The sequence below is a fragment of the Ipomoea triloba genome, chromosome 2, assembly GCF_003576645.1.
Source record: "Ipomoea triloba cultivar NCNSP0323 chromosome 2, ASM357664v1".
Lineage (NCBI taxonomy): Eukaryota > Viridiplantae > Streptophyta > Magnoliopsida > Solanales > Convolvulaceae > Ipomoea > Ipomoea triloba.
This window is the reverse complement of record NC_044917.1, coordinates 21,430,585-21,454,273: the sequence shown is the minus strand read 5'-3', so window position 1 is coordinate 21,454,273 and position 23,689 is coordinate 21,430,585. Positions and strand designations below refer to the sequence as shown.

Below are 23,689 nucleotides of genomic sequence, written 5' to 3'. Positions count from 1 at the left end.
CGGTCAGTTTCACAATTTTTGTGTAGTCATTGAAACTGAAGCGCGTAGATCTGAAGCGCATTGGTGCAATAAGTTGCTGAACACGGTGCAATCCACCCCCATTTGCACCATCGCCGTTGAATTTGTCTTCACCTGCATTTTTGTAGGTTTATATCAAAATACTCTATAGTATTCATATTTAAAAGTGCATAAACCCTTAGTGTGATGGCCCATGGGGTATGTCTATATTTAAAATTGGGTTTTCGCAGTTTTAGACAGTATGGTCGTTTCTCCCCAGGTCTGGGGGAGAGTTGCACATTACCAAATTCTATGTTGCATTTTATCACCTGTAACGGTGCACAGTACCAATAATGGCATTGCACACTCGCAGCCTCATGGTTTGCAAAAGACTAGATAGTAAACCTATTTCTGATTAAACACCGTCTCGGGAAGTATTAGCCAGCACAGTAGCCCTATGGCTAAGATGCAAGTATGTATTACAACATTGCACATCATCAATGCCGGCATTGCACTGCATAGTCACGTGGTATACAAATACCCTAGACATTGTTCTTGTTTATGATTTTAGCCCATTTGGTCAGGGCATGCGCATGAACACCCTCTGCCTATGTATTATTCCGTTCATGTAGTTTATCTAATCTTAAGCTCCCCCCGTGTGATTATCACAGACAAGCAATGTACGCAATAAGTTGCGGTCGAACCCTTCGTAGTCGTAATTCTATTGAATTTATGATTGAAGAAAACATACCTGCATCGTCTTGCCTGGTCTTGGGTGTTGCCAAAATTGCAGAGTCAAATACCAGGGAGCCTTTGAGTGGTGGTCGTCTGTGGATTACGTTGCAAAACCGTCGTCCATGTGTTTATAAATTATCTATTTAAATGGGGGAGTTAATCCCATGCAAATGGGATTTAGTAGAGTTGACGGTAATGCCCCTGTGGCATAAGTTATCAATTAGCGCCAGCCTTTAGATCGAAACAAATGGATGCTCTGGATTAGTCCTCATGTCCTCACCTAAGGCTAGGTCCTCACCTGATCCGGACCCTATATATATATATATATATATATATATATATATATATATATATATATATATATATATATATACATACATATATAATATGGCATACACCCACACACATGCATTACTTTTTTGTTTTTATAGGTCACCGCCTAGGTTTCGCCTAGACCAGTTAGGCGCTAGGCGTTAGTCTACCACCCGACAAGCGCCTAGTGCCTACTGCAACCATAATACACACTAACATATTCATAGTATGTGTTTAACAATTAGGTCAAATTTGATTTTGATGAGCTTCGAACGTAAAACTTTCATTATGAAAATCAATGAGTAAGTTAAGAATAATAAATAGTTAACGGAATGACGAAATGTTGGGGTATTTAGGAAAAGTAAATGATATAATAGAGAATAAAGTATGAAAAATATAAAAAGAAAATACTAAAATCAAAATAATATGAACCATTCATTTCAAAAAAAAAAAACAAAGGGAAAATTGTAATTTATGCCCCTCCATAATATGCTAATTATCAATGTTACTCCTGAATTATTAGTGGTGTGAATGTTGCCCTTCAATTTTCAAAACGATACATATATAAATATATTGCCCTCTCGTAGTGTAAATATTACCCCTCAATTTTCAAAATGGTACATATATTGCCCCTCTCGTATGGTACTGGAGGGGCAATATATGTACCCTTTTGAAAATTGAGGGGCAACAATTACACCAATAATAATTCAGGAGTGACATTAATAATTGACATATTATAGAGGAGCATAAATTACAATTTTCCCAAAAAAAACAATTACACCAACATTTTTTAGTTATCCTTACGAGCCTAACTTTATTAACTTTTATTAGGTTTGTAGATGTAAATTTAAATTTGAATATATAAATTTATAAAAATGTCATTTTTATATTTTTTACATTTATCATCTTATTCAATAGAGAATTTTACTAAACATCTTAATTACAATTAGTTAACTCAGTAGAGAATTTTACTAAACATCTTAATTACAATTAGTTAACTTATTGATTACTAACTTTCAATTTCACCTATTGGCTTTTTAGCTAGTGATTACTAACTTTCAATTTCACCTATTGGCTTTTTAGCTAGCTTATAAACTAGGTATGCCAAATAGAGTCAATGTTTACTTAAAAAAAAAAAAAAAATACTTCGTAGTAATTAGATCAAGCTTGAAAAAAAAAAAAAAATACTTCGTAGTAATTAGATCAAGCTTGTTGAATGGATTGTTGGGAGCACACGGGGCAGTTGCTCCAAATATACCGCAAGAAGAAACTGTTTCTGTTATGTTGCGGACGGCATACCCAGCCATTCTCTTTCTCTCCCTCCCAATTCTCAGAAAGAAAAAATAGAGACAAGAAAAATGGAGGAAATATCTTACAGAAGCTGAGGCATTATATTATACGGAGTAGATGAACAGAAAAGGTCGGAAATTATGGATAAAAAAGAGAAGGCAAAGGAGAAAAGAGAGAAGAGGCGCCAAGAGATTTCTCTTCTCCGTACCATTCCCTACTCAGATCACCAAAGGTAAACAACAGGAAACCTTAAAGCTACAATCTTTGATGTTCCGGTCCAATTTATTCTGTTATTATTATGGCCCTTATTTGATTTTGTTGAGCCCCATTGTTTATCTGAAGCTGCATTATCAGTGAAATATCAATTCACATAGCTTGGCCACCAATGAATTTGAGAGTATGAAGTTTTCATGAAATTTTTGTGTTCGTTTTAGGGAAATGGATTCAAAATTGATTAATTAATCATTTGAGCATTGAAGAATTGCACATACAGAGTGGGAAATGAAAGGCTTGTCAATTTTTGGGTGATAATGAGGACCCTTTTCCTTATATTTTGGTATTTGTGCAGATTGTCAAAATAGAAAATTTGTATGGGTTAACAAAGACATGAAAATGTGCTTTGGCTTAGGTTTGTGATAGCATTTGGCCTTTTGCTCTTGACCTTCATGGTAAGGTAGGTGTTTGTAGGCTAGTGCTAGGAAAAGAAGGAGAAGACAAGTTATCTTCTGTTCTATTGAAAGTTTGGTATTGTTTTCCTTTGGTTGTGTGTACAAGTTTTGCAATGTGAATGGCATAAATATGTGCTCTACACTGAGAGCTTGTGGAACAATATATTGCAATGGAGTTAGTACCCAATTTAGTCATCGACTATAGTGGTTTTTCTCAATTTAGTTCTAAACGACTTTTTATGCTTAATTAGGTCCTCAACTTTGATGGTTTTACTCAATTGAGTCCTTTGTTAAGATAGCTTGGTAATTTCATCTTTATTAATACCCAATTTAGTCATCGACTATAGTAGTTTTACCAAGTTAGTCTTCGACTATAGTGGTTTTACCCAATTTAATCCTCAACTATAGTGAATTTTCTCGATTTAGTCCTTGGTTCTAATAGCCAAGGACTCAATTGGGTAAAACCATCAAAGTCGAGGACCTAATTAAGCACAAAAAATCGTTTAGGACTAAATCGAGAAAAACCACTATAATCGAGGACTAAATTGGGTATTAACTCTATTGCAATGTGAATAAGTTTTTTCATTTTTTAAACTATACCTAACATGGTAGTGAGTATATGGAAATAACTTGCTTTATTCAGTGAAACATCAAACATATACTAGTACTTCTATATTTGAGTTATGAATGTTGAGCTTATCATTATAAATGTCGGATTATGTTCAGATGGTGGACATCTGACACAATTGCTGTGGTGACTGGTGCGAATAGAGGAATTGGATTTGAGATTGCGCACCAACTTGGAATGCATGGGTTGACAGTAGTTGTTACTTCACGAGAGACAGGTGTTGGGGAAGAAGCGGTGAAAGTCATGCAGGAAGGAGGTCTTAATGTGGCATTCCATCAACTAGATATTGTGGATCCTTCATCACTAAAATCATTTTCTGAATGGTTAAAAGAGACATACGGGGGTTTAGATATACTGGTACGATGCTTGGTTCATGCCAAAGTTTTTTAAAGCGAAAAGTGTAGCAGTATCAGTCTTTTTTATGCGTTGCCCTTGTTCAGTCATAGAACTGCTTTATCTCATTCTACTTAAAGTTTGCCCTTTTTTGGTTGTATTTCTACTTCGTTCTTTAATAGTTTTGTGAAGCATTCACTAACCATTCCCAAATGTTTAGATAAACAATGCAGGGGTGAATTTCAATGTCGGCACAAGTAACTCTGTAGAGAATGCAGAAACCGTTATCAAGACAAACTATTATGGAACCAAAAACATGACCAAAACTATGATTCCGTTAATGAGATCAACAGCTGCTGGTGGTCATATTGTTAGTGTGACATCACGGTTAGGAAGACTAAGTGTAAGGGCTATGTTTTGATCTGCTCTTTTAGCCTATGAGCCAAATTTTGTTAATCTTGCACAATTCATTATAAGTTTGTTCAATTCCGTTTTCTTTCACATAACTTGCACTTGCTTGGTTTTCCCAGAAACTTCAAAATGATGAATTGAGAAAAAAACTGGAGGATGTAGACAAATTATCAGAGGAATTGATTGATCAGACTGTGGAGTCATTTTTAAAACAAGTAAAAGAAGGGACTTGGGAATCTGGTGGATGGCCTCAAACTTTTACCGACTACTCAGTGTCAAAACTTGCAGTTAATGCTTTCACTAGACTAATGGCACGGGAACTTTCAGACCGTCCAGATGGTCAAAAAATCTATATAAACTGCTATTGCCCAGGTTGGGTCAAGACTGCCTTGACTGGTTGGGCGGGGAGTATTTCTCCCGAAGAAGCAGCTGATACTCCAGTCTGGCTGTCGCTGATCCCCGACAAGTTTGTAACTGGTAAGTTTTTCGCTGAGAGGCGAGAGATAAACTTCTAACTAAGGCTGTGAAGACTGATTATAGATTCAATATCAGTGAAACCGTCTGCCACTACAGAAACAAAATCTTTTTTCTGATCTACATTGTATCACTTACATACTCATGAGAGATTTAAGAAAATGTCTGTTTTGTAGCTTTAGTCATTTTCTTGAGTAGCATCATTTCTGCAGAGGTTGCTTCCACTTAGCTGTAATTGATTTAATAATTTTAATTATTTTCTTTTTGGTTTTTTTCATGTGCAATACACTTTTGCTGTTTTCTATAGCTAGGAAAGTAGTTTAAGTAGGAAGGACTAAGGACTTTCGTCTAGATGTAGATCACTTTGATCGAACCACTTAAATTTTGTGTTTCTCTATTTTTCTCTTTTCTAATTGTTATATTATTTTTCTCAATATGTCATTACTGTTATTAGTCGGTGTAATATTCGAGTTTTGATCCTGGCAAATCTCTAACACTGAATGTGTTTTTCCTACCTAAATTGGGTGGTGTTAAGGATTAGTTGATCTACACTCAACATGTTACTCCGTATTACATTATGCTTGTTTTCACCACCATAATATATGAATAGTCAATTACTACTAATGTTCCCTTGCATTTCATAGTCCATTGAATCTCGGTTTATAACACATACAGGCTTTTCAATCAATCATAACATGCTGTGTTAAGTAAAATTTTACTGTCTGCAATTTTTAATATGGTACTCAAATTATTAACTTAATATTTTATTATGGTACATTTAACTATCGTCGGGAATTGAAATTAAATAAGCTTATTGTTAAAACAAAGAAGTATATAATTTACTAAAGAATTACCAATCTACTAGTACAATTTAACTCTTTGATTTATAGGCTTACCAATCTACTACAATTTAACTCTTTGATTTATAGGAAAGACTTGTTTGGTTCAAATAAAATAAAAAACACCAGTCTAGATTGTTCATAATTAATCCGTTTAAATTAGAACAGATTACTAAGCCAGCTAACTGTTCAAACTCCCATTGAAATTCAAATTTAAAAATTAATTATGACTAACTTGAATGTAGTCGAATTTAACCCGGTTGACTCATATGTAATTGCCACATAAATAAAAGAGTTCATTCCATTTTTGGTCCTAGATTTATAGGCGACAATCAACTTTTAGTTCTTTTTTTATTAGAACATCCACTTTTGGTCCTAGTATTATTGTGGCATGACCAATTTTGGTCCTCTAGCAATAAAATCGTTGAAATATCATTAAATACAAAGACATTTCAATCTCTTTTTTGTTTATTTTTTTGAAAACATTCATAATTAAAGACCGAAATGTCATTGTATTTAACGATATTTAAACTGATTTGTTGATAAAGGACCAAAATTGGTCATGCCACAATAATACTAAGACCAAAAGTGAATATTTTAATAAAAATGGACTAAAAGTGGATTGTTACCTATAAATCTAGGACCAAAAATGGAATTAACTCTAAATAAAATAAAATAAAATAAAATAAAATAAAATTCTTTGCGTCGCTCCTTATCAATATGCGCACCACACACGCAGTCTTTGTGTGGAAAAGATAATAAAAAACTCAGCTATGCTCTTCTCACTCAAATCCATATGCTTCTCGATTCTCCTTCTGTGTCGGTGCCGTGGGCTTTCTGCGTCGGAAGATCCAGTCCCGGCGCCATGGCCGCCGCAATTCCACGCAGTTACCGTCATGAACTATACTGGCGGGGTGCGAATGGTGGACTTATGGTACGACTGGCCTAACAAACGTTACTTCCACATCAACCACTACCAGCTGGGGGAAACGTTGTACGATGTCGAATGGAACAACCACACCTCCTTCGTCTTTACCTTGAACTCCAACCGCGAATGCACCGTCTTGCAATTCCCGGTAGGCATCCTCCCGCCGGACTGGCTCGCCGGAGCCAACTACCTCGGCCACAGGTACAAGGATGGGTTCTTGTGTAACGTCTGGGAGAAAGTGGATTTCATCTGGTACTACGAGGATGTGGATACCAAAATACCCGTGTATTGGGAGTTCTATGATGGTAAACGTACTTAAAAACATCCTTCACATTCTTAGGATCATGGACTTTCTATTAAGTCAAAAGTAGTTATAGACATAATTTTATTTTCTTATATGACCGCACATTTTCGAAACACTGTCTTTTAAACTATTAACTGATTACCATTGCACCAAAAATTATGATTGGAATAACTCCAATAACTCCAATGACTGGAATAACTCCAATTAAGTTGGTCCAATAATATCTCTAGTTTGACTTTTAGTAAGAACGATAAGACATATTTACTCCGCCAGTATATACCTCAATAATAGCTGTATGATAATATAAGATCGGGTTTGACTGAATTAGTCTCACCATACTACTCTATAGTGAATTTAGGCCATTATTTTATATATATGGGGTGCAGGATTGACAGAGCATGTGATGAAATTTGAGGTGGGAAGAGTGCTTGAAGATTCAAAGTGGCAAGCTCCTGAATACTGCTTTGGTGATGCTGTGGACAAGAAGAAATCTTTGGTACCAAATCTGGGTAGACATCATCTCTCTCGCGTTGGGAAATCATACAAACAATACACTTTATTGTTTTCCTAAGTTTGTTCGAGTAGTACTTTTTCCTTTGTTTGTTCGAATAGTATGTACCAAGTATAATTACTTTCTCTGTCATCTTTGCATTTATAAGCTTACATAGGTTGATGATATATAATGTCTGTGAGCATAAATATAATATAAACATAAATGTGCAGTTCAACTATCAGTTTAGACTTTTAGTTGGGATAGATTATATGATTCAATTTAGTAAGGGAGGCGTGTGAGCATAAATATAATATAATATAATATAAACATAAATGCGCAGTCTAACTACCAGCTTAGGCTTTTAGTTGGATGGAGCACATGCTTCAATTATGTCTTTTAATTTTGTTACAACCAAAAGAACAGCAAAAGTGCATGTGTATGAATGTTTGATCGATTACTTGCATAAATAAAATAACTAAGGGAACTAAGGATGTGTTTGGTTCATGAGTTATACATTAGGAATGAGAATCAAAATCATAATGTTTGGTTGACAACTTTTAAAACAAAATTATGAATTTTGATTACACCTTCAATTAAAAATTTATTTTTTAATTAAAAGGGGTATCATGTAATCTAACTTTAATTTTAAGTTTGGATTAGCACTTTTAGATTTTTGTTTTGATTTTTTTTGTTCATATTGATGTTTTGGATGTCATTATATTAGGATCAATTGCCTTGATTTTTCATTTTCATATTTTTAACATTATTCTCATTATAGGGTCATACACAACCAAACATCAATATTGGAAATCATTTAAATTCCACCCTACTATCAACACACAAAATACTTTTACCAAAACTCATTATCAGTACCAAGTATTTGATTTTCATTTCGATTCCGATTTTCATGTGTGAACCAAACACACACTTAGTTCAATTTAGTTCAATTTAGAGTTTATATGAAACAGCAATCTTTAGGACTAGGATCATCACTTCATTAACTTAATTATGGTTTGGTTTGATCTCATTAAGAATATGTTGTAGAATCAGACACCGCAGAGGCATGCTAAAAGTAAAGAGAGTATGTGAAGCACAAAAGAGGTTTAACCATGATTTGTTTTGGTGAAAAACATATCAGATAATCTTGAATTATTTGAGAGTTGAGTGAGACTAACACTAAGGGTGGGTTTGGTTCATAGGTTTAGCTATCAGGAATGAGAATTAAAGTCATTGTTATTGTTTAATTGGCAAGTTTCTAGAAGACTACTACAATGAGATTTGATTATCCCCTTAATTAGAAAACTCATTCCCTAAGACCTTCCCCATTGATGATTTTTGCACAAATTTTAATAAAAAGTTAAATGAGGTGGGGGAGAGAAGGGGAAGAAAGATAAATATAGAGTATACCCTGCAAATTTAGAATTTTTGCAGTCAAAGTGAGAGCTACTGCAAGGAAAAGAGGCGCCTCACGTGCCCAGGCGGGCACGTAATTTCTTTTTATTATTATTTTTTTTAAATTTTTAACAGTATTTTTTTTTGTTTCTTTTTTTTTTTTGTTTCTTTTTGTTCTTCCATTCTCATTTTTTCTTTCTTAATTACACCCGTAAAATATCTTTAAAAATCCCATACTATTGGGAAAGGCTTAATAAAATAAGGGTTTCATTCCATTATTTTCCCTCGTAATTGGTAATTTGATTTTTAAATTTGAATTAGTGTTTTTAGATTTTTATTTTTATTTTGTTCATATTGATGCTTTTGATGTCTTTATATTAGAATAAAGGGTCACACTTGTGTGAAACCGTCTCACGGATCCTTATTCGTGAGACGTGTCGAGTCGGATTGAAACAACATGTAAATGTCATATTTATATGTGTAAATGTCATACTTATATGCTCAAATATAATATTAATCAGGAATACAATTTTTGTTACTTATAAGAGAAAAATTATTACATTTTTTACAATAAGTAATGTTGACAAGTGCTCATCACTTATAAGGAAAAATATAATACTTTTGAAGAAAAATGTAATCTTTTAAATCGAAATGTAAAAGTATTGTATTTTCTCTTTAAAAGTATTACATTTATTTTTATAAAAAACAAAAATTTTATTTCTAATTAGTATTACATTTGAGCATATAAGTATGACATTTGTGCGTATAACATTTTCATTTTGACTCAATCCGTCTCACGGTGAGACGGTCTCACACAAGTTTTTGTCTAGAATAAATTGTTTTGATTTTTTGTTTTTATATTTTTAAAACTTTTATTCCCATTATAGGATCATACATAACTAAATAACAATATTATTAATCATTCCAATTATACCCTAGCTATTATCAAACATGCAAAATACTTTCACCAAAATCTATTATTATTACCAAGTATTTGAGTCCTATTCCGATGGTGCGACAAACGCACCCTAATATTTAATTCTGAATTTCTAATAGAAAATATTGCATAAGAGTTTGTGAGAGTAGATTTTTGAGATATCAATTTGAATGAATTTGAAGAAAATTGAGAAATTTATACTCCGTAGTAGAGTATTTAAGTAGAACAACCTTATCTATGTCCCCTTATGTCCATTCTTTTTCCAAATTAAACAAGAAATGCAGTTTTCAAGAAACCCCAAAATCTCCACCCTCATCCTCGCATACCTCTTCTTTTTCTCCTCCTCCTCGACCGAATCAAACCCGAATGCCGGAGATCCGGAGCCAATCCCCACCCCATGGCCACTGCAATTCCACTCAATCCTCTTCATCAACATCACCAGCAAGGGCACTCTGCAGATGATCGACCTCTGGTACGACTGGCCCAACGGCAGGAACTTCAACATCATCCAGAACCAGCTGGGTAACCTCGTCTACGACCTGGAATGGAACAATGGGACATCCTTCATATACACGCTGGACTCGAGCCGCGAGTGCCAAGTGTTGGATGTGCCGGTGGGCATCCTAAGACCCGACTGGCTTGATGGGGCGAATTACCTGGGTCAGAAGTACATGGATGGGTTCCTGTGTAATGTGTGGGAGAAGGTTGAGTTCATCTGGTACTACGAGGATGTCGTCTCTAAAAGACCTGTTTATTGGGCTTTCTACACAGGTAATTCTTCTTTTATTTAACCTTTTAACCATGTTTTACCTAATTTATGCTTTAAATCTTCCATACGAATATGATATAATCCCACATCGACTCCACAAGAGATTGTAGAGTAGTATTTAAGTTTGAGTCTCATCCCAATTAAGAATATTACATATCATGTTGTTGAGCAGATATTACAAGTATGTTAGATTGTAGTCACAAAAAATTTGGGGCTAAACCTTAAGCTAGTTTTAACGCCCATATCATTTAATACTCTTGTTGAGAGGCCGGAGTGTCGATCTTACATTGACTTCATAAGAAATTGTGAAGGAGCACTTAAGTTGGAACCAAATTTAAACTAGTTTTTACGGTGAAGTTAGGATCCTGGCTCATTTAGAATAAGTTTAATCCCAGGTAGGTGGTAAACTAGTGAGTAGTGACGCTATTGGTGAGTTATTTTTAGAATCTGATCTGTTACTATTTCGCTAAACTTATGCTCACAGCTCAAGTAAGTTAGTTCATCAAATCCAATTAAAGTATCTTTAAACTGGGCTAGCGAGTCTGAATGAATTTTTATATTTTAATATATAATACTGTAATTATAAGGAAAAAAATGCATTTTAAATTTCTCAGTCTTTGTTTATATTTTGCTTAATAGTTGCAAAATATAGTCTTTTCTTTATAAACAGATTACAATTTTTTGTCCTTGAGCAACAGAACCGTGAATGTGAATGTTGCAATTTGGCTTGTAGTTCATGTCTAATTAACATGTGTTTTATGTATAACTGTAGAGAAATATAAATTAGGATAATACAAGAACAATACCGAATAATCCCATTTGCTCAAAAATAAAAAAAAAAATACGATGACAATTTTATAATTATTACGAACTTTGGCCATCGAGCTAAATATGAGAGTATGAAATTGTCACCACAATATATTACAAAGTTTGTAATTACAAACTTTGATATTTACAAAGTTGGTAATGTTTATGAAATTTACACACTGTATCCCTAGTTCTATAATGTTGAGGAACATGATTTGATGTTTTTTATGAACCGCAGGAATGGTGGCACATGTGATGACATTTGAAGTGGGAAAAGTTCTGTCGGACCCAAATTGGCAAGCCCCCGTCTACTGCTTCAACAACTCCACAGTTGAGTATTTGGGCAGTCCCATTGTCTCCGATGCCATGCCGCTGCCAAGAGCTTTCCATGTTTCTGTTGCGCTTTAGCCTTTACATATTCGTCTTGTGCATATCTAACACTTATTGCAAATTATAAAATAAAAAATAAAAAATTCCTCCAAATGTTTTTGTTTTTTTTTTAAGCACTCTTGATTGTTTACCAGGTAGTTTTTGTTCTATATATTTTTAAAATTTTTTAGTCCCATCATCTTGACGCTATGACCACTCATTTAGAATGAAAACAAAACTGTTATCACACTAGTTCACATTTATTCGATCTAATATTTTTTCTTGAAAATGTTTCATGGAAATTTCAATATATGGACATGGTATAGTACTATATCTTGTTGAATGCTCTATCCTCTTTTTTTTTTTTTTCTTTTTTTTTTTTTGGTTCATTTATGTAAAAAAAATGATATGAAAATAAAAAATCATTATATACTTACACTAATTATTGAATGAAATCAATTCAATCATTGATTAATTAATGGAATTAATTTGTTTTAGTTAGTTAACTATTTTTAACAAAATTATGCAGCATCTTGATCTAATGATCTCCATCCAATTCATTGCCTTTCATGTTTTGCGATTAAAAATGGATTTGGTTGGGTGGATTTATTCGAAAATTGCAATGAACACATATTTATTTTTCAAATGATTTTCACCTCCCAAGTTCATGAGGAGGTAAATCGAGACTCAACATAAAAATTAAGGGTGCGTTTGGTTCGCACATGGGAATCGGAATAGGAATGGGTATCAAATACTTGGTAAGGGTAATGGGTTTTGGTGAAAGTATTTAGCATGTTTGGTAGTTGGGTGGAATGGGAATGATTATTAATAGTTGGGGAAGAAATGAGGAAGGAAAATGAAACCCTTATTTAATAAGGGTATGAGTTTTCTCATTAATGGAGTATTCCAAACCTATAGTAGCATTCTCAAAACCTATCAACCAAACACTAACAATCAGTTTCATACCCATTCCTTATGCCTAAACCCACCAACCAAACACACCCTTAATTTTGTATCAATATCTTAACTTTTATTTACTTGCTACAATCAGTTATCTATTTAAATTTTTATATTTTACCTTAAACATTACTAACATGTAATTTTAAAATTAAAAAATATGAGTAAATATGACAATGCTACAAAAGTTGATTATTTAAAATTAAAGTTGTTCTTTTATTTTATATAGGTAAACTGGTAAAAGAAGATACTTCTTACTACAGTCTACAACAAATAGAAAGAATAAGGAAATGAACAAGTGATTCGGTTGCCTGGATGTCTTAGATGAAGAAAAAATGACGACCAAGGTTGCAATGCTTTGCTGGGGGCTATGGAATAGCATAAATAATGTTGTTTGGAAGGGACAGCCCTATGACATGAATACAGTGGCCACCTGGTCTCTCAGCTTCCTGGCCAATTAGAGAGCAGCCAATGCAAGAAAGGGAAAGACTCAAACTGAATTCAGATGCCGCTTCGATCATGGCAGTGGATTCATGGGAATGGGCTGGGTAATCAGAAGCGATGAAGGGGCGTTTGTAGCCGCTAAAGGAGTAAGACGGATGAGGACTTACACGATTGAAGAAGCCGAGACAGTGAAGAGGCTTACCTTTAAGCTGGATTAAGGAATTAAACTTGGAATAAATTGAGGTAGAGATGGACTCATTCACTCACACTTAGTCTTTTATGCACTAGGCGCTCCTTTAAATTCCGTGCTTGGTTTGGTTCTATAGTGGAAGACATTAAAAAAATAACACACACATTAAACGATGTAATTTTTCCGTTCTTTAGGCGATCTATGAACCGTGCCGCCCATATGTTAGCAAGGGGGGCATTCTTTATCAAGTTGCGAAAAATGAAAAATTACTCAACTCCACTTTCTTGTAGACTGTCTTACCTTTGATTAAAGGCAAAAACTTGTGTGAGACCATCTCATCATGCGGCATGTCGGGTCGGGATGCAAATGTAACATTTATATACACAAATGTCATACTTATATGTTCAAATGTAATACTAATTAGGAATAAAAATTTTGTTACTTATAAGGGTAAATGCAATACTTTTAGGGTGTGTTTGAAAACCCGGAAAATGATTTCTGGAAATCATTTTCCGGGCTTGAAGTGTTTGGCAACCACTAGAAAACCTAGTCAACGGAAAATAATTTCCGTTGACTGGGGAAAATAAACCCCTTTTGGCGGAAAATGGCGTTGTTTGACAGAGGGACGGCAGTCCGCCGGCTCTGGTTTCCGGCAGGACCGGTCGGAAACCAGAGCCATAAAAAAAATACAAGAAAGGCCGGAAACCAGAGCCATAAAAAAAAAATACAAGAAAGGGTGTCGGGTCGCTGCTCTGGTTTCGCCGCAAACCAGAGTAGCGACACCTTTTTTTTTTTTAATTATTATTATTATTATTTATTATTTATTTATTTATAATAAATATTATTAATTTATATATATATTTATATTTTAAATAAAATAATAAAAATATACATTTCTACTCATTTTCCGGAAAATGAACCAAACACACAAACACAGTTTTCTAGAATGCAACCAAACACTGAAAATCAAACTATTTTCCGGAAAATGACTCATTTTCCTGAAAACATTTTCCAGAAGTCATTTTCCTACTTTCCGAACACACCTTAAGGGAAAATACAATACTTTTACATTTTGATTTAAAAGTATTACATTTTTTCTCAAAAGTATTATATTTGCCCTTATAAGGAAGAAGCACTTGTCAACATTACTTATTATGAAAAATGTGTTACTTTTTCTCTTATAAGTAACAAAAATTGTATTATTGATTAGTGTTATATTTGAGCATATAAGTACGACATTTGCATGGTGCTTTGACCCGATTCGACCGGTCTCACACAAATGTGACCCTTAATTAAAAGAGGTAAAGGAACAAGTGAAAGGAGCCCATTGGGCCCAAAACTATTTGGGCTTCATTATTAGAAGCCCACTTAAAAGGGGTAGAAGTAGAATAAAAGGAGCGGTGCGTATTGGTTCGCAAGAGCGGAGGGGGCCCACCGCTAATACGCCAACTCGAACATGACTCAGTGACGCTTGTTCAGTTGTTTTTGTTCCCACAGCTGCGATAAGAATTTCCCCATATGAATTTTCCAGATATTTCATTTTTAATATTTTAAATTTGGACTCTTATGAAATTTAAGACAAGGTTGATTTATTTTTTTTCACACGAAGAGTTGAGATAGCGCGCACGGAAGGGGAAAATATAGTAATTTGCAATTCTGGAGTTTTTTGGAAAGAGTGTATAAGTTGTTGATTGATGGCGTGAAGAATCATCCGGTTTTGGGGAGCTGGTGAGTGCGGTTCAATCGAGTATGTGTACGGGTTCGGACTCGGGTTTGGACCCCAAGTCGGAGGAGAATCCGAATGGGTGGGATCGAGCCCGGGGGGTGGTGCTGAAGACGCTGGTTTTGATCGGAGGGGCACTGCTTGTAAGGCGTCTCACCAAGTCCACCACCCGTTGGGACCATGCTGGGATTGTGGCTCAGTCTCTCAGTGGGGAAAAGGTGATTTCTTCTAATGCTCTCTCTTCTTTTCACCTTTTTTCTGCTTCTTCTGATTCAGAACTATTGTTCTTGAATTCCCAGTTTTCCAAACAGCAAGCTGCTAGAGACCCAGATAGTTACTTCAATTTGAGGTACCAATTTGTTAATTCAATCCGTTTACCTGTGTTGTTGCCTCCCTTTTGGGGTACTTACAATATAACCTTCAAATTTGGACATGTGATGGTTGTTGCTTCTTTTGTGTTTGAATTTTTGCTTCTTTATTTTATTTTATTTTTAATTTTTAAATTTTTTTTTTCCTATTGTAGTTTTAGCTATTACTTGAATCTACATGCTTAGCTTAGTTCAGTTTTGTAATCCTGACTTCAATTTCTTACCTTTATGTAAGCAAGAACACTGGGCAATTACAAAGTTGTGAACATTGTGTATGGTTGTGATATCATCTTTCTGTTCTTTCTCTATTTCTTATGGTAGTCCATTTTAATGTTGCTGTTATTTCTCTATTTCTTTTGTGAGTCTGTTTTAATGTTTCTTTTATGATGCTGTATAGATGGCTTTCATGCCCAGCTGCTGACATGGTAGATGGCTCGAAGGTCTTATATTTTGAGCAGGTAATTCTGTACATTCTGATACAGTTGTGGCACCCATAGATTACAGTTAATTGCCACCATGCTGGGCATTATTGATATATTTTCTGTTGCTAGGCATTCTGGAGGACACCTCATAAGCCTTTTCGGCAGGTAAGTGGCATACTGGAACAGTCTGTTTGAAATAACTGGTATGGCCATTGTAAAGACTGTCTGATGACATCTAAAAGCTATCCATCCCATTGCAGAGATTTTGCATTGTCAAGCCTTGTCCAAAGGAGATGAGATGTGATGTTGAGGTGGGGCTCTATCCCTTCTCTTTCATTTTCTTTTTCCCTTTCATGATTTTTGTTATTTAATGTCCGTAGTTGCTTGTGATTTTCTACTTGTGAAGAATTTTTGCTGTCACTAACATATTTGAACTACCAGGTCAGCACCTATGCTATCAGAGATGCAGAGGAGTATAAGAACTTCTGTGATCGGCCTAAGGACCAGCGTCCACAACCTGAAGAAGTTATTGGGGTAATATAAAATCTCAATTGTAGTTGATGCGCTTTTTGTTTGTTACCTAGTTTCTTGAAGATGCATTGCAATAATGTGGTGACAAGTTAAGGTATTGTGAATAAAACTAGCTGTATTTAAACGTTATAGTTCCTGTTAAAACATAGTCATATTCTCTCGCATTGATATTAGTAATATTTGAATAGTGGGATTTTGAGCAAGAATAGTTATTTAATGGTTTTTAGGAATTACATGGAATGTTGAATCTGGAATATGAGAAGATCTAATTTCTTTGGCTATTTCATGGCTCTTGTTCCTAGAAAAGAAAGAAAGAAATAGGAAAAAAAAGTGATACAAAATGTGTAAATAAGTTATTGAATAATACATTCCTTAAATAATGATTGTCTAACTTGAAAGTAATACATTATTGCATAGTTCATGTTTGGGGTAAGTATCAAGCTACAATGCAACTTCCTTTAATTTATGTTGTTGTAGACCAGTTTAGCATTGAGCACATTTGCTGTCTGTAGTTTCATAATTTTCTTAGTAAGGCCTGACAAGCCTAATTAGCCAGCTTCTCTTTTGACGAACAATCATAACTTTTCAACAAAGTTATTGGTTATAAGATATGCCAGTTCTTTCTGGTAGTTTTAATAATTCCCTTAACTTGGAGGAAGGTCTAGCGTGCATATCCATTAGTTGAATAATTACGGTTAAATGCAGGATATTGCTGAACATTTGACTACCATTCCTCTGAAACGCTGTGAGCGTGGGAAGCGATGCTTATATGAAGGATCTACACCTGCAGATGGATTTCCTAATACATGGGTATTTTCCCGTTCATCTCTTTTCACTTTGTACTAAACCTCAAAACTCCAAAGCAGCCTAACATTTCACCAACTTTGTTAACAACCTTACTATTTTGGTATTGTAACGCGTTCTCCAATGCTCTGCAACTCAGTTTCGTTTTTACTTTCTTGCACAACAGAACGGTGCATCATATTGTACGTCAGAACTTGCAGTGCTGAAGAATAATGAGATACATTCCTGGGATAGAGGCTTTGATGAGAGTGGAAATCAGGTACATTCTTTGTATTACATTCATCATCAACAAAAACAAAGCCCTCTTTTTCATACTTATAATAACATTGGAATCTGAACAAAAAGCTTGTTTCAACTCGTATCTAATTTCTGTACTTATTGCAGGTCTGGGGTGTAAAGGGAGGCCCATATGAGTTCAAACCTGCACCAGCTTCTAGTTTTGATGACCTTTCTGCTTTGATGTTGTCTTCCCCATCCATAGAGAAAAGAATAGAGGGTTCATTTGTTATTCAAGATTGATACTTTGTTCTGTAGTATTGTAATGTAAATTTCAAACCACCATCTCGAGTCTATCAATACATATTTTTCATTGATTTACGCATCGAAAACTTTCATATCTTTGCATGTCTGTTAAAAATGTGTCATAGCCATGTTTCAGTTAAGCTATATGCTGTACAGAAATGCTGGAAATTTGAGATCTTTAACTCTGTGAAGTGTAAAGTAAAGGTAAAACCCAAATAAAGAATGAACTCAAAAGCACATTGAATGTGAAATCTTGATACACTAATAAGCAAATCTTTGTGGAAATTACATTTTTTTTTTCCTGTGATCCAGCCTAGAAGGTACTGTTCAGGTAGAAGTATAAACCAGCAAGTGCAGCAGCTCCAACACCAATGGCAATGGGCAATGCTCGGCTGCATTACATCAAAAATTTCTTTCATTATATGATGCTGAATTCTCAGAAGGGATTAAAGGAATGGTTGAGCTATGAACTGGACAGAGAATAATGTATGTATATGCTTGCTTACCCAATAGCTTCATCTTTCTTTATCTGTTCTTTCCTGGCCTTCCTTACTGCTGTATCATTGGCATTTTTAGCCACTTTGGGTTCATATGCTCTAAATCTTCTCTTTGGAGCACCACATACTGCACACAAACAGAAAAAATGTTAGGATCAAACGCTAGGCGAAGGCAGCAACTTGCACTTTTCTAGTCTCTGCCCAACAATTTCCCATTCCCGCACCAACCAGTCTTAAATGTTGTTACTGAAATTCGAACCCGTGACCTAACTCTAAGACCACTTATTAGTATCATGGGCTTATTACTTACGCCAAAAACAGGCACAATCTTATTTTCTTATACGCCACACATTTTCTTCTAGACGCGAGTGCTGGACTTTGCTTTTTATACCCTTCCTCAGCCCAACATACAATAACGCAACTAAGTCTTAATCTCAATTACGCAGAAATGCTGAGAAAGGGTGAAGGTGAATGTACCAGGGCAGAAGTAGTTGTCAGATACTTTCTCAAAAGGAGTTCTGTCATTGTAAATGTACCTGCAGCATCATCATGTTTGTCATCAAAAGTGCATTGAAAAGGAGAAAGTAATTGGAGAAGAAAGAAGAAAGATTACCCGCAATCACGGCAGATGTAAGCTTGCTTGGAAGCAACACGCATGGAGAACTTTGGGGCAGCAGAAGTGTGGTTTGGAGGGAGCAAGAGATGCACAGAAGGAGAGAAGAAGGAAGACTTGAGAGCTACACGGTGTGGCGGCGGCCGGAGGCCAGCATTGCTGCCGGCGGTGGGGGCGAGCAGGGTAGACTTGGTGGTGTGAAGGGTGGTGGTTGGTGCACGTAGTGCCATCTGCTAAAGATTGCTTATTGTTCTTGGAATGAGAAAGAAGATGGAAGGGATGAGGAGATAAGAGAGTGGTCAGTGGTGGTTTCACAAATCACAAAGAAATTTTGGTGTGAGGTAATTGGTGTGTACACAGTTGTAGTGGAAGCGTGGCTGTCATACTCCCCACACAAACTTTTCATCCCCCCCCCCCCCCCCCCCCCCCCCCCTAATATATATAAAAGGAAGGGGTTCAGGTGCGGAGAAGGGTTCCCGTGCGGTTGTGAGGTTACAGACTTACAGTAGGGGTGTAAACGAGCCGAGAATTTGAGCTCGAGTTTAGGCTCGAACTCGAGTTCGAGTTCGATTTTTAGCTCAAATTTAACTTCTTTGGTTTTAAATTCATGTTTCAATTAAAAATAAACTATAATATTATATGTATACATATACATATATATATATATATATATATATATATATATGGCTCGTGAGTGGCTTGACGAGCCACGAGCCTAAGATATTAGAGCTCGAGCTCGAATTTGACCGAGATCAAGCCGAGCTTTGACCGAGCAACTCGCGAACCGCTCGGCTTATTTACACCCCTAGGTTATGCACCTTAAGCATTACAATTGCGCACTTTAAGTACATAAACCACGCACCTTAATCACACAAACAAATCACCTTAAAAACACAAATCACGCGCACCTAAAGTTTTAGGCTGACACACCTTAAGTACACAAACTACGCACCTAAGGTTTTAAAATGGAGCACCTTAAGTTTTAACAACTCACGCACCTTAAGCATACAAATCACGCACCTTAGAAGAAAAATCACAAACCTTAAACTTTAGTTTCACTCACCTTAAGTTTCAACATTGACGCACCTTAAGCATACAAACCACGCACCTTAAAAGTAAAATTACACACCTAAAGTCATTGCACAACCGCACCGGAAAATGCCACAGGAAAAGGCCAACCGCATATATATATATATATATATATATATATATATATGTATATATATATATATATAGAGAGAGAGAGAGAGAGGCATTTGATCCCATGAGAACACACCTCCAAATGGAAAATTAAGAATTAATCTTAGCCTTACTCATTTACATCCGTAAAAATCAGATGGATCGTATCAATTTAATAAAACATAGTATCATATTTGTAATTATCATCAATTTCAATTTGCAAACTTGAACACATAAATATGCAATATGTAACAACTAAATATGTAAACTTGGATAAATTTTAAAAAATTAATAAAAAGTTAAATTTTAAATCTTAACGGTAAATACTAGAACTTAAGCAGCAAAAACTAAGAAGTACACTATTAAACCAAATAAAATAAAAAATACAATCATAAACTCTAAAACTGAAACCCTAAGTGCAATGCACTTTCGTATTTTTACAAGTGCAATCTTTTAATACTAAATGTGCACACTCAGAAATTTTTTAGAAGTACAGATTTTAGTGTTCAAGTTTGCATACTAAAGTTAGAGATAATTACGAATCTGATTTGGTCCGTCTGATTTTTGCAAATGTAAAGCTGAGATTGATTCTTAGTTTTTTCCTAAGAATTTGTTCTCATACATACATACATACATACATACATACATACATACATACATATATATATATATATATATATATAGGTTTAGCTTCAAATGTGAACCAATGCTATTGATCGTGTTAATTCTCTCGCGTACTCATGCATCCAAATTATGTAGAGAAGTAGTATGCAAAGTATATAAAGATTATCTGAAGAATCCAAGATTGACCATCAATTACCATTTTTATTAACTGCTTAGAGAGATGGAAAATATGTAGAGAAGTAGTATGCAAGGTATATAAAGATTATCTGAACAATCCAAGATTGACCATCAATTACCATTTTTATTAACTGCTTAGAGAGATGGTAGAGAAGAAGAGAGAAATGGTTTCTTGAGTGAATGTCTAGAGTGAGGGAGGTCAAAAGCCAAAAGTCCCTCTCATGTAGGACTAAAGTCCTATATATAGGGCTAATACATGTATCTAATACGAAACACGTGTACAAAATACATAGGGTGGTATGTTCGGGGTATATTCCCTATCAAGTAGCCCTCATGCCAGTTCGTGCCCTGACGTCGAGCCAATGAGGAAGGGCTTGGGCTGGAGAACTGACCTTACGGTCCATGACTTATGTCGATTGCCTTGTTAAAAACCTTAGGCTAAGAAAAAACTCAGTGGGAAAAAATCTTAGCTAAAGAAAAAAGAGCACAACCTTAAGCGCCAATGAAGAAGAGTTCGGACTGGAAGAACCGACCTTATGGCCCGTGACTTATGACGGTTGTCTCGTTAAAAACCTTAGACTAAGAAAAAACCTAATGCGAAAAAATCTTAGCTAAGGCAAAAAAAGAGAGCAACCTTAAGCGCAGTCCTGTGGACTATAAGGGTCGCCTGAACTCTAACGATCTAGGGACCGGATTTGCGATACGACTGAAAGGTCGAATTTTACCAATCTAGTGACCGGTTTATTAGCTATGATCGGGAGGTCAAATTAGTCACGATTTAGAGATTCCACGCCTGAACCCGACCCGTTTATTTTTTATTTTTTAAAAATTTGTTTAAATTTTTTTAATGTTTTTAAGACTAATAATTATAAACTATTTTTAAAAAAATTATAAACTATTTAATACTTTAATAGTTAATACTAAAATATTAAATATTAACATAAAAAATATATAGAGTTTGAACAATTTAGGGTTATTTTGCTCAAAACAATGTCGCTTTGATTGAAAAAACCCATTTTTAAAGGAAAACAATAGCTAATCGACTGAATTGGCAGCCTAGTCGGTGCCTAGGAGGCCTAGGTGATCAGCACCTAAGCGGTCTAGGCGCCTGCGTACCATTATGCACTGTTGATCTTGCTCGATCTGGTGGTTTATAATGATCTTGACCTGGTAAATATATATCACTACACCAATGCACCACATCACTACACCACTGCACCACTACACAACTGCACTGAAGGCGCCACTCTTTAGATCTTGATCGTCCAATCTCACATCTCAACGGTGCGTGAGAGTTCACAGGTTCACATGATAGCAATAGTTCTCACCTTATACGGACAATTTATATATATATATATATACATACATACTAGGTGCCCAATATTAATATTTTATATTAAAATTTCAAATTTAGTTAGATTTTAGATATTTAAATTATTGTAAATAATAATAATAATAATGTAAAATATTTTTATATATTTTATATTTATATTTTAGAAAATAACTAACATATAACTCATATATATATATATAATGTGTATACATTATTATTATTAATTATTGAAGAAAATAAGAAAATCTATAGTGGATGCATGTGCATGGTAACAATAGTGGAAAAGATAACGGAAGTTATAACGGTAGGGGTATGTTTGTCAAATATATTGTAAAGTACAACTTTTATAGCATAATGTACAAAAAAAAAAATTAACGGAAAAAAGGGACATAAATGAAGGGTATAACCTTCATTCACACTTATTATGTTTATATATATATATATATATATATATATATATATATATATATATATATATATATATATATATATATATATATATCCCAATATTAATATTTTTATATTAAAATTTCAATTTAGTTAGATTTTAATATTTTAAATTATTGTAATATATAATATAATGTAATATTTTTTATATTTTATATTTATATTTAGAAAATAACTAACATATACTCATATATTATATATAATGTGTATACATTATTATTATTAATTATTGAAGAAAATAAGAAAATCTATAGTGGATGCATGTGCATGGTAACAATAGTGGAAAAGATAACGGAAGTTATAACGGTAGGGTATGTTTGTCAAATATATTGTAAAGTACAACTTTTATAGCATAATGTACAAAAAAAAAATTAACGGAAAAAAGGGACATAAATGAAGGTATAACCTTCATTCACACTTATTATGTTCCCAATATTAATATTTTTATATTAAAATTTCAATTTAGTTAGATTTTAATATTTTAAATTATTGTAATATATAATATAATGTAATATTTTTTATATTTTATATTTATATTTAGAAAATAACTAACATATACTCATATATTATATATAATGTGTATACATTATTATTATTAATTATTGAAGAAAATAAGAAAATCTATAGTGGATGCATGTGCATGGTAACAATAGTGGAAAAGATAACGGAAGTTATACGGTAGGGTATGTTTGTCAAATATATTGTAAAGTACAACTTTTATAGCATAATGTACAAAAAAAAAATTAACGGAAAAAAGGGACATAAATGAAGGTATAACCTTCATTCACACTTATTATGTTCCCAATATTAATATTTTTATATTAAAATTTCAATTTAGTTAGATTTTAATATTTTAAATTATTGTAATATATAATATAATGTAATATTTTTTATATTTTATATTTATATTTAGAAAATAACTAACATATACTCATATATTATATATAATGTGTATACATTATTATTATTAATTATTGAAGAAAATAAGAAAATCTATAGTGGATGCATGTGCATGGTAACAATAGTGGAAAAGATAACGGAAGTTATACGGTAGGGTATGTTTGTCAAATATATTGTAAAGTACAACTTTTATAGCATAATGTACAAAAAAAAAATTAACGGAAAAAAGGGACATAAATGAAGGTATAACCTTCATTCACACTTATTATGTT

General features: G+C 34.1%; 5 protein-coding genes across 5 annotated transcripts; 4 read left to right on the top strand and 1 right to left on the bottom strand.

Moving 5' to 3' along the window:
* The first annotated feature begins 2,291 nt into the window (after positions 1–2,291).
* Positions 2,292–5,033, top strand: LOC116011125 (carbonyl reductase [NADPH] 1-like). Its single transcript, XM_031250642.1, has 4 exons — positions 2,292–2,566; positions 3,729–3,987; positions 4,184–4,366; positions 4,494–5,033. The coding sequence occupies exons 1-4, from the start codon at positions 2,475–2,477 to the stop codon at positions 4,887–4,889; spliced, it is 930 nt and encodes a 309-aa protein (XP_031106502.1). The 5' UTR covers positions 2,292–2,474; the 3' UTR covers positions 4,890–5,033.
* A 1,395-nt stretch (positions 5,034–6,428) lies between these two features.
* Positions 6,429–7,653, top strand: LOC116009745 (uncharacterized protein At4g14100-like). The gene is made up of 2 exons (XM_031248873.1): positions 6,429–6,920; positions 7,306–7,653. The coding sequence occupies exons 1-2, from the start codon at positions 6,461–6,463 to the stop codon at positions 7,488–7,490; spliced, it is 645 nt and encodes a 214-aa protein (XP_031104733.1). The 5' UTR covers positions 6,429–6,460; the 3' UTR covers positions 7,491–7,653.
* Positions 7,654–9,981: 2,328 nt separating this feature from the next.
* On the top strand, positions 9,982–11,813 carry LOC116010652 (uncharacterized protein At4g14100-like). Its single transcript, XM_031250142.1, has 2 exons — positions 9,982–10,512; positions 11,556–11,813. Exons 1-2 carry the CDS (start codon positions 10,020–10,022, stop codon positions 11,723–11,725), a joined length of 663 nt encoding a protein of 220 aa, XP_031106002.1. The 5' UTR covers positions 9,982–10,019; the 3' UTR covers positions 11,726–11,813.
* Positions 11,814–14,765: 2,952 nt separating this feature from the next.
* LOC116010662 (chromophore lyase CRL, chloroplastic) lies at positions 14,766–17,733 on the top strand. Its single transcript, XM_031250155.1, has 9 exons — positions 14,766–15,218; positions 15,300–15,349; positions 15,766–15,826; positions 15,920–15,955; positions 16,051–16,101; positions 16,232–16,324; positions 17,027–17,131; positions 17,292–17,384; positions 17,510–17,733. The coding sequence occupies exons 1-9, from the start codon at positions 15,027–15,029 to the stop codon at positions 17,642–17,644; spliced, it is 816 nt and encodes a 271-aa protein (XP_031106015.1). The 5' UTR covers positions 14,766–15,026; the 3' UTR covers positions 17,645–17,733.
* A 106-nt stretch (positions 17,734–17,839) lies between these two features.
* Positions 17,840–19,084, bottom strand: LOC116010663. Its single transcript, XM_031250156.1, has 4 exons — positions 18,758–19,084; positions 18,622–18,680; positions 18,154–18,271; positions 17,840–18,039 (listed from the first exon to the last, which is right to left on the bottom strand). The coding sequence occupies exons 1-4, from the start codon at positions 18,985–18,987 to the stop codon at positions 17,961–17,963; spliced, it is 486 nt and encodes a 161-aa protein (XP_031106016.1). The 5' UTR covers positions 18,988–19,084; the 3' UTR covers positions 17,840–17,960.
* Between the last annotated feature and the right edge of the window lie 4,605 nt (positions 19,085–23,689).